Below are 18563 nucleotides of genomic sequence, written 5' to 3' on the forward strand. Positions count from 1 at the left end.
TGTTCGATAGGTGCGCTTGCCTTATTCTTATTTATAGTTAGTTTAGTGACCATTAAGTTTTTGGCACCATTGCCGGGGACTAAACTATTAGGAACACTCGATTTTTATTAATTTAGCCATTTATTTTTATATCATTTTGTTTTTCTTTTTAGTTTAATTTTTACATTTTCATATTTCTTTTATTTGCTTCTGGCAGGTTCCTTTAGTTTATAAATAGAAGAAACCTATCGGGACCATTATTATTTGACAATGAGTTTGAAAGTACTACTTGCAGAAACCGTAGAGAAGTAAGACAAAGTCGACAGAATATAGTAGACGAAGAGGACATTATTATTACTGAGGAGATGGGTGACAATCAGAATAATCAGCTACCTCCTGCAGTTGCTGCAAATCCTACAAATCCAGATACTGTTCCTCGAACTATGTGTGATTATGCCAATCCCACTCTAATTGGGGCTGAATTGAGTATTGTGAGACCCACTATTGCTGTGAATAATTTCAAACTGAAATCGAAAATTATTTAGATGATACAATAGTTTGGAAGTCTATGATACTTTCAAGATAAATGGCATTTCTGACGACATTCGCCTACGATTATTCTCTTTCTTGTTGAGTAACAAAGCTAAACAGTGGTTGAATTCTTTACCATGAGGTTCCATCACTACATGGGATCAAATGAACGAGAGATTCCTATTGAAGTACTTCCTTCCCACTGACTAAGATAACTAAGTTGAGGAATGATATCTCTTCTTTTGTTCAGATTGATTTAGAGACCCTATATGATGCATGGGAGAGGTACAAGGACTTATTGAGACGGTGCCTTCACCATGGGTTACCTTCTACAATGATTTGAATCCCTCAACTAGACAACTGATCGATGCAGCAGCTGGTGGTATACTTAACAATAAAACACCCGAAGCAGCTTATGAGTTTATAGAGGAGATGGCACTAAATAATTATCAATGGAAAGTCATGAGGACGAAGACGATGAAAGCAATCGGTGTCTTTAATTTAGATGCAATCACCATGTTATCGAATCAGGTAGAACAATTAAATAAGAAAATTGATAGTTTATATGTTTCTACATAGGTACATCCGATGATGCAATGCGATACGAATGGATGAGGAATTAACAATCCAGAATACTTACCCTACAACCCTAGCACAGAGAACGAACAAATCAATTATATGGGTAATAATTCTAGGCCTCAAAATAACCCTTATAGTAATACCTATAATGCAGGTTGGAGGAACCATCCCAATTTCTCTTGGGGTGGTCAAGGGAATCAAATAGCACAACCCCCTCGAAGCTTTCAACAACAACCTTACCAACAACCTTGAGGAGATGTTAACCAAGTTTATCTCAATGTCAAAAAACTGCTTTCAAAACACTAAAGCAGCACTTAAAAACCAACAAGCATCAATTCAAGGACTCAAGAACCAAATCGACCAACTTGCTACGTTAATTTTAGAACGACCACAAGGTAGTTTGCCTAGCAATACTGAAACTAACCCAAGGGAACAACTTCATGCAATTACTGTGTGAGATGAAGAAGGGTTAGTTGAATCTAAACTAGAACCGACGCAAGAAATTATTGTACGTAACGGTAAGGTTTAGGTAAGCCAGAATGAACAAAAACCAGTTGGTAAAGAATATAAACCTTGAGTGTCATATCCTAATGCGACGAAGAGAGACCACACGAACGAACAATTTGGTAAATTTCTTAAACTTCTGAAAAAATTACATATTAACATAGCATTTATTGAAGCTCTTTCGTAGATGCCCAATTCAATTAATTTTTTAAATGAGCTTTTGGCAAACAAAAAGAAGTTAGATGATTCGTCACATGTGGAGCTAAATGCAATTTGCTCAGCCATACTACAAAATAAAATACCCAACAAGTTGAAAGATCTAGGGAGTTTTACTATTCCTTATTTAATTGGTAGTTTGAATATTAATAATGCTTTGGCTGATTTAAGGGCAAGTATTAACACCATGCCCTATAAAATGTTTAAAAAATTAGGTCTTAGGAAACCTAAACAAACCAAGATGAGTATTCAATTAGCAGATAGAACCATTAGATTTCCTAAGGGTATTATTGAATATATTCTTATAAAAATTGATAAATTCATATTCTTAGTTGATTTTGTTGTTTTAGACATAGATGAGGATAATGACGTAGCTTTGATTCTAGGTCAGCCCTTTTTAGCAACTGCTAGATCTATAATTGATGTTAGTTTGGATGAATACGAGGTAAGTCGAGCTTAGACTTGAAATAAGCACTTCTCGAGAGGCAACCTGAGTGTTAACACATCTAATTCTCTTAATTTTATTTCATGTTATTTTTAAAACTAATTAATTTTCAAAATTAATAAAAAAGTCCGTGTGCACTATAAGGGATTTGACAGTGAGTTACACGACCTAGCGATATTGCCGTGTGATCCACATAGCCTGGACACACGGGAGTGTCCTTGGCTATGTGGATCCTGGGATTTAATTTTTCTAAAATTTGACTATTACACGACCTAAAATAGTCTGCACGGGCATGTCTTAGGCCGTGTGAAACTTGAAGCTAATCTTTTCAATTTTAAATCAAGTTAGAAAGTTACACGGGTAAGGTACACAACCGTGCGACATAGTCGTGTGAAGACTAGGCTTATTTTTTTGAACGTCACACAGGAAAAGAAAGAACCACAGGGGCGTTTGACACAATTGTGTGGCCTAACACGGGCCCTTACATGATCATGTCCCCCTTTTAACCCCCAAACCCTAAATTATTATTTTTTACATTCATCTTCTTCGTTTCTCACAAACAAACCCTAACTCGTTGTTCCTTAGCACCCCAACACTGCCGACCGCCGTTTACTTCACCATCTCTGGTCATCAATCGCACCTTCACCTTAATCGACCTCCCTTCCTTGCTCAACCACCTTCAAACCCCCAAACCACTCTTCCTCGCTAAGCCACACACGCACAAGACACCCCCTCTATCTCCCTGCACATCATCCCCTTGCTCGCCGACCCACATTCGAACCCAACCCCTGTCGATCACAACCTCTACTCTTTCTCTCACCCTTTCTCTTCCCCCATCGATAGCCCACCACAACCCCAGCCGAACAACACACAACGAGCCCCGTTCCACCACCATTTCCCCTTTCTATGTCACACAAACACACACCCCCTCAGCTGCATCATCCCCTAACATCTGTCCCCGCCATAACTCCGGCCACTGTCTACAACTCTAGTCACCACCCTTTGTTTGCTTGATTTTATTTTATTTTATTTTATTTTATTTATTTGTATGTTATTATTATTCTTTGTTATTATTATTTTCTTTCTCTAGTTATTATTATTATTTCTAAGTTGTTTATTATTGTTTTGGCTTATTATTCTAGTTTTTTTATTCGTTATTTTATTTTTCTTATCATTCTTAATCTTCTTATCATTAGTCTATTATTCTTTACTACTTGTTCACCGTTTTTATTGCTATTATTGTCTTTATTATCATTTTTATTTTCTATTTAGTTTTCTTATTTTTATTTCCCTTCATTATTGTTTTTCTTACTTCTGAATTTGTTTGCATAATTAGTAGCATTCGCACCTAATTTTTCCATGATTGATACTAGAACATATTATTCTACGAGTCGATTCTCTATTTAGGCTGTTTAGATTGGGTTGTGCGTCTTAAGATGCTTCTTAGTGTCGTATTTTAGTTTACACGATTGCTTTGTCGGCTTCTCTGTTTGTGTATTTGGTAATCCTTATACTATTTTTTTGAAAGTGGATCATTTTATTTTTCAGGCATACCATGACAAACACTCGCTGTAAATCAAAGGTCACCGTTCTCACTTCGAAAAAACGAAAGACTCCAGGCACAACCTCTTCTTCGAGCGCTTCTGTCGAGGCTTGACACCCTTATCTTCGATTTTTAGCGGGTTCCTAGAAGGATTTATATAAGCTACTTCGACTATGACTACACGATTTAGGCCACTGTATTGATTAGGTTGCTTTGGAGCAGGACCAATTAGTTGATCATGTGCACGCCTTTATTGCCACAGCCCCGCGGGATCGGTTATTCTTTATCATTGATCCCATATACATGGAGTTGAATTTGGACTTCTACTCTACATTTACTCTCTAGTATGTGATGACGACTTATAACGAGCCGAGTACCATCACTTTCCGACTCGATGGCCTGGTATGCCATATGAGTGTCGCTGAGTTCGGTGCTCCTTTGGGACTATACACGAGGAGTTTATGAGTGTCGAGAACTTATTCTGCCTACATCGACACATCCACTACTTGCCATCTAGTTGTTGGGTAGATCTTACGGTGAGTACAACACCTTATGATGCAAGTCACTCGAAAATGATTTCTCTTCTTCCGGCCTTACAGTATATTCATGCTCTCTTAGTTCACACATTGATCTGTAGGAGGGAGAGCATAGGAGTCGTCAGTACCACCGATGCATATTTTTTATGGAGCATGGCCACAGGGCATACTTTTTATTTAGCCTACTTCATCGCCCTCGCCTTTCGCCATCAGACAAACGTCAACAAGAAGGATCCTACCTATTTAGGCCCTTATGAGGCTCGACTCGCTCAACACTTCTGTCTCCTCGACACAGCAGAGAATTCCTCCTCGCTTACACTCGCCAACAAGATGTCCCGACAGAGAATACTAAGCATGACCCATATGAGGATGATCGAGCGACTTTGTGGAGTGGATCCTCCTCAGTATCGATTATCTCATTCTAACCCTTAGGATGAGCCCGAGGAATTCACTGATGATGTCCCTTTCCATCACGAGGACCCACCTCATCTTCCACCTTCGAGTCACCGTCCTGTTTCTTCTCCTACTACATTAGAAGACCTCTCCGAGCGGTTCACTCGCTTCGAGTAGCACTGCTTTCAGAGGTTTGATAGTATTGATGCGACACTGCAGCAGATCTATCAGCACCTCTACATCTCTTCTTCGACACCAGCAACTCACCCTACAGATGCCTCCAATGACAAGGACCATTGAGTTTATTTGTTTTCCTTTTATTTTTATTTGTATTTGTATTTGTATTTGTATTTGTATTTTTATTTTTAAGTTCATTTTTATTTTTAGTTCTTTTTATTGTTATTTTCTTAGACTTATTTCGTTTCTTATCTTTTCAACTATATATTTATTTTTATGGTTGTTTCTAATCGAGTTAGTAACCTTTTAATCTTCTTCACTATTTATGTTTATTTTCTTATTAGTTTGCTCAGAATCATGCACGACATTTAGATCTACCTACAATTCCACTTTTCATCATTTTGGCAATTTCATCCAATATTTAAGGCAGCTTCAGTTTTCTCTCTCACTTATGATATTCTGCTTATACTATGATTATATCTATTTTTACATTGAGAACATTGTACCTTTTAAGTGTGGGGAGGTTATTTATATTATTATTAGAAAATCCCTGAATTATGTAATATTTTTATGTAATTTTCTCATACTTCCATTAGAATGAATTTTTGTCGATTTGGAATTTTGTTGATGTGTTTTAGATTAATTTGTTGATAATCGTGTATTGGTTGTTTAAACTTTAAGACATGAGAGAATCAAGAATGATAAGTTATTTTTTTGAAATTAAAATTTTTTAGGTTGTTTCCCTAAATTGAAGTATTATCTTGAAATTTGAGATTTGCAAGATTAACATAAAAAACCATAATTTTCTGTGAGATTTTGAGCCTTTAGAGCATACATTTATCCTGCTCTTTTTATTATTGGTTATGAGTGTGTCAATTTGATTTGTTATTCTAGAACTTGCTTCGATTATACATGTCGAGACCACACATTTGATTTGATATACTGAGATGATAAAGGCACTTAGGTTTTAACCCACTTTTCCCATAAAAAAGTCTGCCTTTTTAATTAACCCATAGTGAACCCCTTGAACCTAAAACACCATTTCTTAATTTTCCCATTAATGTTAACTCATACCTCATCTTTTTTTGTTTAGAAGTTTTCTCATTTTATTGACTCCCTTTTTGCCGAGATTTGATTTGGTTAGTTGTTTAACTATGCTCTTCTGTTTGACTTGCTGAATTATTTCTGATTGTTCTAGATAAAAAAAAGGAGAAAAAAATTTGATTAATATTTAATTCTATGATTGAGCTTGAATAGTTAAATTCATATTTTGAGAAGAAACTCGTTTTCTTATTCTTGAATAGTTCTTGATTTATGCACTTGTTTATTCAGCATTTGTTATTTTTCTAGTTTGGTAATTTATCAATTTGATCTCGATTTTAACCATCTTTTTCAGCCTTTCTCCACACCCTTAACCTAAGCCCCATTACAACCTCTTAAAGACATTTCGAATTTGTATATCATATCATTTTATAGTGGTGGAGATTTGATTTTCATGCAAGCCTATGGTAATAACATTTCTTATTCGAGTATTGAGTGCTTATTCTTGAACCTTAAACACTTTGAGTGATTTGAGTGAATCTTTAGTGAGGATGTCGATTCTTGTCGATTTTGAATTAAAGGTAACTACTTAAATAAGGGGAGACACCTATATTTTCATGTTTAAAAATATTAGCTTGGATTGTTTGAGTCTTTAATACTCTTTTAGTTGAATTGCCAATGCATGATTCTTTATAAATTATTTTGAGACATTATTGATGAGAATTGCAAGTTGAGAAAGACTAATTTTAATGTGAGATGAAAATTTTGCTTGAGGATAAGCAAACACTTAAGTGTGGGGATATTTGATAAGCTATAAAAGTAACATGTTTTAATCTCATTCTTAATGCATTTTGGATGACTAATTATGGAAATTAGTGAATTTGATGCTTTTAATCATTTAAATTCGTGTTTCTATACATAGGAGAGCATTTGGGAGTGAAATGAGCCAAAAACGAGCCAAAATTGGACAAATAAAGTTGTTTTCAGGATCCCCGCGGCTTGGGCATTTCCACACGGGTTGGCCACATGCCCATATGAGCCACACGGGCTGGCCACACACCCATGTGTCAGCCCGTGTCGATATCACATCCTATTTCCCAAATATGCGGGAAAACCCTATTTTTAGGCTTTCTGAGCATTCTAAAGTCTATAAATACCAATTAGACGAAGATATAAGGGGGCAACCAGAGAAGATCGAAGAAAACACTCGAAGAACGCCATCGGAATCAATTCAGAAGCAGATTTCAGTCAACATCGAAGATTTCCATTTAATTTCTTTCAAAGTTTTATTGAGTTTCTTTATGTCTTGTGGTTATCCTAACTTTTAGATGTTTCTATTCAGGATTATGAACTAAATTCCCTAGATACCTAGGGAGGATGAAACCTATGATGAATCTTATTATTTAATTTTTGTTTTTACGCGATAAATACATGATTCTTGTTCTCAATTATGTATGCTTATTTCGTGTTTTAATATTTTTGGGATATTAATTAATGTTTAATGTGTTTATTTCAATGGAGCAAAAGTTCATATTTAAGAGTAGATCTAGTATAATTGAGTGGAGTTGCATGCAATCCTAGAAATAAGACGACATAAATCTACCAGATTAGAGTCAAATCTAATTGGGGAATCCCTAGATCGAGTTAATGCGACGATAGGGGTTTTAATTAGAAAGATAGTTCAATTAATCAACCTAGAGTCAGTTGTTCTTACTCTCGAAAGAGATATTAACATAATTTAGGGATTTCTACGGATTAAGACACAAGTGAATAAATCGTTTAATTCAGATTCATAATAATAGGTGAAGTTTAGGTGGATTCTTTCATGGGTATTGTCTATCTCATTAGTTATTTTTGAGTATTTTCCTATTTCATTCTCTGTTACATTATTAGATAAATTAGGTTAGCAAATTTAGACTAAAAACAATCATTCCAATTTGTCGGGTAAATAATAGAAAAACGGTAATTACTAGGACTTTTAGTCCTCGTAGATACGATATTCCCTACTCACCATAACTATACTATTGTTCAATAGATGTGCTTGCCTTTGTCGTATTTATAGTTAGTTTAGTGACCATTAATATAAAGTATAATCTTATGGCTTAAGGGGACGAATCGTATTAAATACAATTTCGTCATGGGGGTGAATGTTATACAATGTGAGCACCAAATCTAAAATACATGATAATTTATATATAAAATTCAAAAATCTGAAAATTCCAAAGGGCTCGATCGCCCCCAGCGCCCCTTGGATCCATCCCTGCGTGCCTGCATGCATGTTTCCATAACTTGGTCCGATGCTAAATCTATAACTAATTTGCAACGGCAACGGCTTCATGAAGCATATCAGTAAAGATAATAATACAGTGAGTTAGGTGCTTGTTAGGATGTTTGAGAAAACCAAACATTATTTAGGGATAAAAGGAGCTAGCATTGTAAAGTTTGTTTAACAGCAGCTAAAAGCTTAAAATAGATTAAATAAGTTAACAAAAGGAGATTGATTTCCCAAAAATTGAAAATAAACTAAGTCCTCATTCCTATTACGGTCTCCAAAAATAGGGGAATACTTTTATGGATAATGATTGGCCACGGATGAGTGGTTGGTTACTCTCCCATCTACATCATCTTTGCGTTTGACAGGTCCATAGTAGGATTCTGCAATAAATCAAGAAAACAAATTGAGTAAATTTCATCCAATACGGGGAAAACTAGGTGGAGTAGACTAGGGAGGATAGTTACCATGGCCATGAATTGCTTTAGCATTGCCTGTTTCTGAATCTCATCACTGGCTGGAAGCCCCAATGCCTTCTGCCTCTGGTCAAACTACACAACCAAATATGGTGATTTAACCCATACTTTACCAACTAATTATCGTAAAAAGAAGAAAAATATGTATATAACGAACAAGGCAGAAGTAATTACCATCAGCTTCTCCACTGTTAGTCGTGTTTCTGGATCTAAGTCGGAAATTCTGCTACTCTCTGGTTCAACTTTCTGAGTGTCAATTTCAGGTTCTCCTTTAACCAATGATTTCCACCACTCCAATTGGCTTTGCTTTGATAACACGATTGAGATTGAATCGTTATCCTCTACACCAATCGTGCGAATAATTGTTTTTAATTACCACCAATTTTAATGCAAAAATACTACAATCGAGATCAAGAGAAGCAAAAGAGAAATTACCTGGTAAAATTTAACATAAAACTCCTTTTGAACAAAACAAATTAAAAACAAGATCAAACAACATCTATGCATACAGTGATCTGTTTCTCTTTGTGATAACATACATACCCATGCTCCAGTAACAATCATCAGGCTTGATAGCTTGGAAAAGCTCCCCCTGAAAATAAGAGAAAAATATTTGTTCAATGTGAGCCAAGTAGGAACTGTTTGAAAGCACATGCACCAACTTACATCAATAATAGGAGGCTGGCCCCTGAGTCCAACTTTTAGGTGGCTCTTCTTCATCTGACATTCAACTGACTTGGATCTTGTTCCAGGTGGAACGGGAACGATAACAGTGGCCTCTTGTATGGTCTGTGTCCAAGAGTAGTTTTCCAGATCAAGACCATTGCCTTTTGTTGGATCTGAGAGCAACTAACAACAAGTTTCAGCCAATTGCTTGAGCAGCTAGTGTCGTGGCTTGCAGCTGAAACAAACAGAAAACTAAAGAGAATAAAGCAAGAAGAATGAAGAGAGTTTTTGAATGAAAACTTGATTAAATTCATTCATCAAAAAATGGCTTAATGCCAATACATAAATCAAGCTTCTAGCTTGTCAAGACAGTAGGTTAACCAAAACTATACCTACTACCACTAAGCTTCCTAGTAAATTGGAATGATAGCTTGTGCAAATGAATAAAGCTGGTAAACAGCTCAATCACCATCAAGTTTACATCAAATATCATCTTGTCATAGTTCAAAATGAACTAGGTTACATTACATAAACAAAAAAAATTTAAATGAAACTAAACATCCTTGCTTTCTTGTGCGAACTGCTGCTTCTGCATGGTGGTCTTCAATGCTGCATGCTAACCACCTTTCAACACTCCTCCTTGGTTAGCATGTTGCTAACTCCCATCTTCATTCTTAAGCTTTGAAACCTTGAAACATTAAGAGGTTTTGTTAAAATATCAGCTAATTGTTCATCAGAACTGCAATGAACCAGTTTCACTTCATGAGCTTGTTGCATTTCTCGAACTGCATGAAGCTTAATGTTAAAATGTTTTGTCCTCCCATGAAAAACAGGGTTCTTTGCAATTGCAACAGCCGATTGATTGTCACACATTATCTCTGTTGCTTCCTCTTGTTCAAGGTTGAGATCGACTAGAATTTTTCTAAGCCAAATGGCTTGATTGACTGCTGCAGCAGCTGCTACATATTCTGCTTCTGCGGTAGATTGAGCCACCAGTGCTTGTTTCTTTGAACTCCAACAAAATACTGCTGAGCCAAGATTGAAAAAATAGCCTGAAGTGCTTTTCATATCGTCCACTGAGCCTGCCCAATCACTGTCACTGTAACCAATCAAATTTGAATGCTTGGCCTTGGTATACAACATTCCATAGCTCAGGGTTCCCTTAATGTACCTGAGAATTCTCTTGCCTGCTTTAAAATGACTTTCATTGCAGCAATACATGAATCTCGAGAGTAAGCTCACAGCATACATTATGTCTGGTCTAGTGGCAGTAAGATATAACAAACAGCCAATCAGACTTCTGTAAGTTGTCTCACACACTGGTTCAAAAAACTCTTGACTCGATAGCTTTCCTCCAACAGCTATTGGTGTGTTGGTAGGTTTGCAATTCTCCATTGAGAATTTTCTGAGAATCTTCATAGCAAAAGTCTTCTGACTTAGCCAAATTCCTTTCTCAGCTTGCGTTACTTCCATGCCTAAGAAGTAGGACATCAACCCAAGATCTGACATCTCAAAATGCTGTTGCATTTTGGCTTTAAAACTGACCAGCATATCTTGATCTCCTCCTGTCACCAATAGGTCATCGACATATAATGAGACAATGAGCTGAGTTTCTGCCTTGGTCTTTTTGACATACAGAGTTGGCTCGCTAATACTCCTCTCAAATTCCAAACTGATCAAATAGCTGTCAATCTTGCTATACCAGGCTCTTGGAGCCTGTTTCAAGCCATACAAGGCTTTGTTCAGCTTATATACCATATCCTCTCTACCAGACACTTCAAAACCTTGAGGTTGTTCCACATAAATCTCTTCTTCAAGGGATCCATTTAGAAATGCTGACTTTACATCAAGCTGATGTATCTTCCACTCCCTTTGTGCTGCTAATGCCACTACCAATCTGATGGTGTCAAGCCTGGCCACTGGTGCAAAAGTTTCCAGGTAGTCTAATCCATACCTTTGACTAAAGCCTTTGACAACTAACCTTGCCTTTAATTTGTTTAAGCTTCCATCAGCATTCTGCTTGACTCGATAAACCCATTTAACTCCAATGATTTTCCTGTTTGCTGGCCTTTCAACTAGACTCCAAGTTTGATTCTTTTCTATCATACTGATCTCTTCTATCATTGCTTGCTTCCAGCCTTGTTGACTTTCTGCCTCTTCAAAACAACTTGGTTCTACCATGGCTACTTGAGCTCTTTCATAAACATCAGCCAATGATCGAGTTCCTCTGATTGGTTCATCATCCACATCCATTTCAAATGTGTCTTGATTAGTTCCAACTTGATCAGATGCAAGTTCTTCAGTTACGGCCTCTGGTTCATTTTTATCCCAGTTCCAGCATGCCTTCTCATTGAACACAACATCTCTACTCACAAGGATCTTATTTGTAGAAGGTTCCAGCATTCTATAGCCCTTTTTAACTGCACTGTAGCCTATCAGAATCCCTGCTTGAGTTCTTTTATCCAGCTTTCCTCTTTTCACAGCTGGAACTTGTGCATAACATATGCAACCAAAGGTTCTGAGATGAGCCAGTGATGGTTTGAACCCAAACCAGGCTTCAAATGGAGTTTTCTGAGCTAAGGCTTTAGTTGGAAGTCTATTTTGAAGATAGACTGCAGTGTTTACTGCTTCAGCCCACAGGGTTTTAGGAAGATTTTTCTCAAACAGGAGGCACCTTGCCATGTTCATCAAACTTCTGTTTTTTCTTTCACTGACCCCATTTTGTTAAGGTGTATACACATTGGTCAGTTGGTGTTTAATGCCTGCATTCTTACAATAGAGTTGAAACTGAGCTGAGGTATACTCAGTTCCATTATCTGACCTTAGTGTCTTAAGTTTGTGGCCAATTTCAGTTTCAACAGCAGCTTTGAACTTCAAAAACACATGAGCAACTTCTGATTTTTGTTTCATAAAATAAATCCAACAATATCTTGTATGATCATCTATGAAAAGAATAAAGTACCTGTTCCCATTGAGAGATTCGGTCTTCATTGGTCCACACACATCAGTGTGTACAAGCTGCAGCTTCTCTGATGCTCTCCATGCTGTGTTTGCAGGAAATGGCAATCTTGCTTGTTTTCCTTGCTGGCACACTTCACAAATTTCATCATTCTTCACTGTTTTGATGAAGTTTTCAGCTAATTCTTCAATAATCATCTGAGCCATTGATTTGAAGTTAACATGTCCAAGCCTTTGGTGCCATAGCTTGGAGTCATCAATGGAGGCAATACAGGCTGAATGTGAGTCATCTGGCCATTCCACTTCAAAGCACTTGTCAGTCATGGTGACTGTCATGAAATTTGATCCATTTGGATAAAAAATTTGGCATTCTTTCTGCTTAAACACAACTGAGTATCCTTTCTCTAGAAGTTGAGCTATGCTGAGAAGATTTCTGTCAATCTCAGGTACTAATAGCACATTCGAGATGACTTTGATGCCTGTAGGAGTGTATATCTGCACATCCCCTTTTCCTTCAGCCTTTATAAACTGACCATTTCCAATTTTTACTTTGGTTTTACAGGTTCTGTCCAAAGTTTTGAAAATGGTTGCATCTGGTGACATGTGGTTTGTGCATCCACTGTCCAGCAACCAACCTTTTGAGCATTTCTTCTCAGCAGCTAAACAAGAAACAGCAAAGACCTGCTCTTCTTGATCACTGCTGTCTTCAGCTACTTGAGCTTCAACCTTTGGTTGTTGATATTGACTCTACCTTGGCTTGGTTCTATTTTTGCAAACCCTTTCAACATGGCCCTTCTTCTTGCAGTGTTGGCATACTGCATCTGGTCTGAACCAACATCTGTCTTCTAGATGACCTGGCCTCTTGCAATGTCTGCAGGGCTGGTCATTGCTCCTTGCAGCATCATTCTTTGGCTTGTCTCTCCAGTCCTTCTTGCCTTTGTAGGCCATATTTGTTCTTGCCTGAAAGGCACCTTCTTGGTGCTCCTCCAGTCTGCTTGCTCTCCTCTGCTCTTGAGCATATAGAGCATTGATCAACTCTGTCAGGGAGATGGTGGACAGGTCCCTTGAGTCTTCGAGAGATGAGATTTTTGCCTCATACCTCTCAGGCAGAGTTGCTATAACCTTCTCCACTATCCTAGCTTCATTGAACTGCTCTCCAAGGAGCCTTATGCTGTTTACAATAGCCATAATTCTGTCTGAATACTGCTTGACTGTTTCTTCTTCTTTCATCTTGAGATTTTCAAAGTCCCTTCTCAAGTTGAGAAGCTGTTGTTGCCTTGTTCTTTCAGTCCCTTGAAACTCTTCTTTCAGCTTGTCCCAAGCCTCCTTTGGTGTTTCACAAGCCATGATTCTTGTGAAAATCACATCTGAAACACAGTTTTGTATGCATGACATGGCCTTGTGTCTTTTTGTTCTTTCATCAGCATGTTGCCTCATTTGAGCAACTGTTGGATTTGCTCTGAGAGGTGCTGGCTCTGCATCTGAAATGACTACCTCCCATAGGTCGAATGCCTGCAGTAAGTCTTCATTTTGACAACCCAAATATGGAATCCTTCTCCATTGAAGACAGGTGGTGCAGCTGGTGAAAATCCTGAAGAAGCCATCGGGTTCCTTGGTTTGAAACAACAGGTCCACTAAGACAAGGGCTCTAGATACCAATTGTTGGAGCTGAGAGCAACTAACAACAAGTTTCAGCCAATTGCTTGAGCAGCAAGTGTCGTGGCTTGCAGCTGAAACAAACAGAAAACTAAAGAGAATAAAGCAAGAAGAATGAAGAGAGTTTTTGAATGAAAACTTGATTAAATTCATTCATCAAAAAATGGCTTAATGCCAATACATAAATCAAGCTTCTAGCTTGTCAAGACAGTAGGTTAACCAAAACTATACCTACTACCACTAAGCTTCCTAGTAAATTGGAATGATAGCTTGTGCAAATGAATAAAGCTGGTAAACAGCTCAATCACCATCAAGTTTACATCAAATATCATCTTGTCATAGTTCAAAATGAACTAGGTTACATTACATAAACAAAAAAAATTCAAATGAAACTAAACATCCTTGCTTTCTTGTGCGAACTGCTGCTTCTGCATGGTGGTCTTCAATGCTGCATGCTAACCACCTTTCAACACCTTTGTTTGGAACTGTCCACAAACAATTAAATTGGTGTATCAGTTAATGATCTTTTGAGTTTTTCCACATGCATGCATCCCAGAGAAGCAAATTCAAAATCTCACATGCAGTCCCCAATCCCCAACAAGCATGCAGCTAAAAGCAAAATAAAAATTAGTCCGTTTTCAACCAGCATTCCAACACATTGTAATATCTTTTCGTAGCCAACTGGTGAAGTTAACATACTACAGAGCACAACCATGTACACCTATTATTAGCCCCAAATTTGAGGATGCACAAGTAAATGGGCTAACACATCTACCAAAACAAGAGGAAGAAAGCTTGCAATTCAACGTATAAGAAAAGTTTTGCAGCAACCATTGTATCTTTAACCATCTAAAACATCCAAGACTAGAATAATTTATACAAAGTTCAATAAGTGATTGAACCAAGTAAATATCTTGTTCCTCACCCCCCTCCCTCGCCTTCAAAATTTCAAGACATTGTTTCTATGTGAAACCCTTTACCATCAAATTTGAAAAACTTGTCAACAAGTTTCAGGTGAAGGCTCCAAGGTTATTATTAAATCTACTCAATCAAACCTCATTGCTTACACCAAAATCCAAAACGTATAGGGGCAAAAGGATTCCACACAACCTATTCCAATGTGCTTCCCACAGAACAAGCAGTTGAAAAACCCTCACTTAATGGACCACTATTAACTTTACTTCTAGTAAAAGACATGGAAAACCATACCCAGGATAGGGGTAGCCAAAAAAAAAAAAGAAAAAAACAACTATGAATATGTGTGTGTGTGTGTGAGAGAGATAGAGAGAGAGAGAGAGAGAGAGAGTGAGAGAGAGAATCAAGTTTCAAGAAAAGGTTGGTCACTTTTTTTCATAAAACTTTCAGACGGATAGGTTTAGTGCGCAGTCTCCATATATAAAATATATTTAATTTTATAAATGTTTTTATTGTTACTATAATTTATTTTTATTTTATAAAATTTTAACATATATTTAGTTTAATTTTTGTAAAAATTCATATATATATAATATTATGTAAAATTTTGGGAAAGTTGAAGAGAATTATTGGTTGAAATCAAAGCTAAAGTATTGAATAAAATTTGAGGTGGATAAATTTGAGTAAAACTTAAATAGGAGTCCAATATATATTATCATCTCTAAATAGAACATCCATCGAAACATCATTAAAGATGTAAGAAGTTGAGTTTCCACTTTTAATCATTACTCTAATATTAAGGAGCTCAATCTTATGTAAAAATTCAAAGTAAATAACATTGTTTATTATATATCTAAATCAACTAAAATTTGAATTATATAAATTAAATGTTTAAATAAGATATAAAATCAAAAAAAATTAATTTTGAAATAAAATTTTCTCATCATTAAGACAAAATAAACAATGAAAAGTAATAAAATAATTAACTAATTCAATTTAATTAATCAACTTCTTATATCTATAATTTTGAAAAAAAAAAGTTTTGAATTATTGTTATATGTAGTTTAACAATTTTTTTAATTATTCATTATGTTTAATTAAAAAAACAATTATTACATTTCATTATAATGGATATAATTTAATTGTATATTATATTAAAATTCAAAATTAGCTTTATTGATATGGTTTTTAACTTAACCATGTAAGCCAAGTTTGATTGTCTATGCAGAATAAACTTTCATATTTTACGCAAAAACACTACCGATTTCAGATTTAGATATTTGAATGTAGTAATTGTTAATATAAAAATTAAAGTGAATAGAAGATAGTGAGAAATATGAACCTCTCAAGTTAGGGTTGGTCTGTTTATCTTTTCCACCGGCCTCCGTTGGCTCCTTCTCCGCTTTTTTCGTGATCTCTTCCTCTTTCTTCTTCTTTTTCTCCATCTCTTCAGCCTTCTTCTTGTAGTACTTGTCCGTAGCTACTCTCGCAATCAGCGCGATCTCCTTATCCACGCTCTCTTTCCCGAGAAAATCACTCTCCTTCGCAATGAAATCGAAAACCTTCTCCAAGAACCCAACAACATTCGACGGATTGAAGCTCGCAACAAACGATGTCGGTTTAGGTTCTGGTGATGAAGAAGCCGAAGGCTTCGCACCTTCGTCTTTGACCTCGGAGATTATTGCCATGGCTATATTAGGTTAGTTAGTAGGGGAGTGTTATATTTCTTTGGGTGAAGCGGGAGGTTTGTGAAGGGGCTTATATATACTTGCTAGATGGGACAAGGAGTTTGAAGATTTCAACAAAGACTTCCCAACCCAAGTTTACAGTTATTTTTGTTGCGCTTGTTCATACTTTTTTTGTGTATAAAATTATAGTCTGCTAAATAAATTGTAATAAGGATAAATCTGGTATTGTAATTAAATTTTATCATTTTATTTTATTTAAATTCAACTTTAGCATTAAATTTAGTGCAAACAGAATATATTTTAATTTCTTTTTCATATGAAGTAGTAAATATTACATTGAAAATCTAGTAGTACAAACTGCAATTTTACTCCTTGACATATTATTCTTAAATTTTGTACAAGCAAAATATTTTGTAAAGTAACCTAACTTATTAAAATGTAGAAAAATACCATCATGTAAAAGTTTAAGAAATTATCGCAAAAAAAAAAGTAAAACTTTTAAGAAATAACAAATTGTCAGGGATATATATCTATTTTAACATTGAGTAAATATGTTGTAAATATTTTTTGATTAAGTGAATATTGATCAAAATTAAGATAATTTTGATGTATTTTAGGATTATAATATTCATTAGAATCATTTATACTTCTTATATTTATAAATATAGATTTTGAAGAAACATTATGTAACACCCCTATCCCGTGACCGTCGCCGGAATAGGTAAGGGGCATTACCGGGCTTGTAACTCATGTCAGAACCGTAAAATTTTGAATTTTTTCTTGAAATAAAGGTCATTCATTTAGATAAGTACTAAGCACGGCTAGGGATAAAATTTAAACTTCTCTAAGTAAACATTCAAAAGATGCCATTTTCGCATGGCTTATATACATTAACCAAAATATTCTTCCGCCACTAGTCTATTTTATACATGCCATAAGATAATCCAAAACATAGCCGTACCAAACAGTGGATAGTGATAGTGTGACTAGTTGCTGACGATCCCCGAGCCTGTAGCTTCGCAATGAGATCTATAAAACAGAGGAAACAGAGTAAACGGAGTAAGCATTACAATGCTTAGTAAGTTTTAAGCAGTGTCAACAGATAACAATCAAATTATAACATAGTTGTTCGTATTTTTATTTCACTCTTCCTTCGGGCATACCATCCCTTTACCGAATATGCACATCTCATCATATACAATAGGCAGATAAACTTTCACATAAAAGTGAGCTCATGTGACATAGATATATCGTATGATTTCACATAACCTCTCACACTGATCCGATGTCACATAATCATAGGAATAGTCTCATAGATTGCTCTCGTATGCATCACATAACTACCTTATGATTTAGTGCAAATCAAGCTCACATATAAACTTGGAGTACATACCTGTTTAACCTTTCGCATTGAATATATTTATAAGCAATTCTTATTACGAAGTCTTACCCGGACATAATCTCCACACGAAGTTATCGGGTCTTACCCGGACAAAATCCCCACACGTAGTCATCGGGTCTTTAGAGCTCGGATATAGTACGAGCACGAAGCTTACGGACATTAATCAGTGATAATATTCTCGCATAAAGCCTGCGGGGTTTTTAACCCGGATATAGTACTGACACAAATGCCCTTCGGGGCTTATCACATTTATACACTTTCACATCCATCACGTTGGCCACTCGGCCCTGTCACATATATACACTTTCACATTCATCACATCGGCCATTAGGCCTTATCACATATATACACTTTCACATTCATCACATCGGCCATTAGGCCTTATCACATATATACACTTTCACATTCATCACATCGGCTATTAGGCCTTATCACATATATACACTTTCACATTCATCACATCGGCCATTAGGCCTTATCACATATATACACTTTCACATTCATCACATCGGCCATTAGGCCTTATCACATATATATACACTTTCACATTCATCACATCGGCCATTAGGCCTTATCTCATATATGC

General features: G+C 36.2%; 1 protein-coding gene and 1 non-coding gene across 2 annotated transcripts; both read right to left on the reverse strand.

Annotated features, from left to right (window-relative positions):
* Positions 1 to 727: 727 nt before the first annotated feature.
* LOC121220694 (small nucleolar RNA R71) lies at positions 728 to 834 on the reverse strand. Its single transcript, XR_005917911.1, has one exon. It is a non-coding gene; the product is annotated as a small nucleolar RNA R71 (small nucleolar RNA).
* A 7726-nt stretch (positions 835 to 8560) lies between these two features.
* On the reverse strand, positions 8561 to 16799 carry LOC107894867 (protein BOBBER 1). The gene is made up of 7 exons (XM_041099998.1): positions 16230 to 16799; positions 14446 to 14457; positions 9359 to 9519; positions 9236 to 9284; positions 8867 to 9033; positions 8684 to 8767; positions 8561 to 8599 (listed from the first exon to the last, which is right to left on the reverse strand). The coding sequence occupies exons 1-7, from the start codon at positions 16573 to 16575 to the stop codon at positions 8561 to 8563; spliced, it is 858 nt and encodes a 285-aa protein (XP_040955932.1). The 5' UTR covers positions 16576 to 16799.
* Between the last annotated feature and the right edge of the window lie 1764 nt (positions 16800 to 18563).

This window comes from Gossypium hirsutum, chromosome D08 (assembly GCF_007990345.1).
Source record: "Gossypium hirsutum isolate 1008001.06 chromosome D08, Gossypium_hirsutum_v2.1, whole genome shotgun sequence".
Classification (NCBI taxonomy): domain Eukaryota; kingdom Viridiplantae; phylum Streptophyta; class Magnoliopsida; order Malvales; family Malvaceae; genus Gossypium; species Gossypium hirsutum.

What these genes read in the sequence shown, in the direction of transcription:
- LOC107894867 (XM_041099998.1), bottom strand. Translation starts at nt 16,575, where the DNA reads ATGGCAATAATCTCCGAGGTCAAAGACGAAGGTGCGAAGCCTTCGGCT. An exon ending in TGATTGTTACTGGAGCATGG is followed by an intron (nt 9,034 to 9,235) that starts GTATGTATGTTA and finishes CGATTGGTGTAG; the next exon opens with AGGATAACGATTCAATCTCA. An exon ending in TAAAGCAATTCATGGCCATG is followed by an intron (nt 8,600 to 8,683) that starts GTAACTATCCTC and finishes GATTTATTGCAG; the next exon opens with AATCCTACTATGGACCTGTC.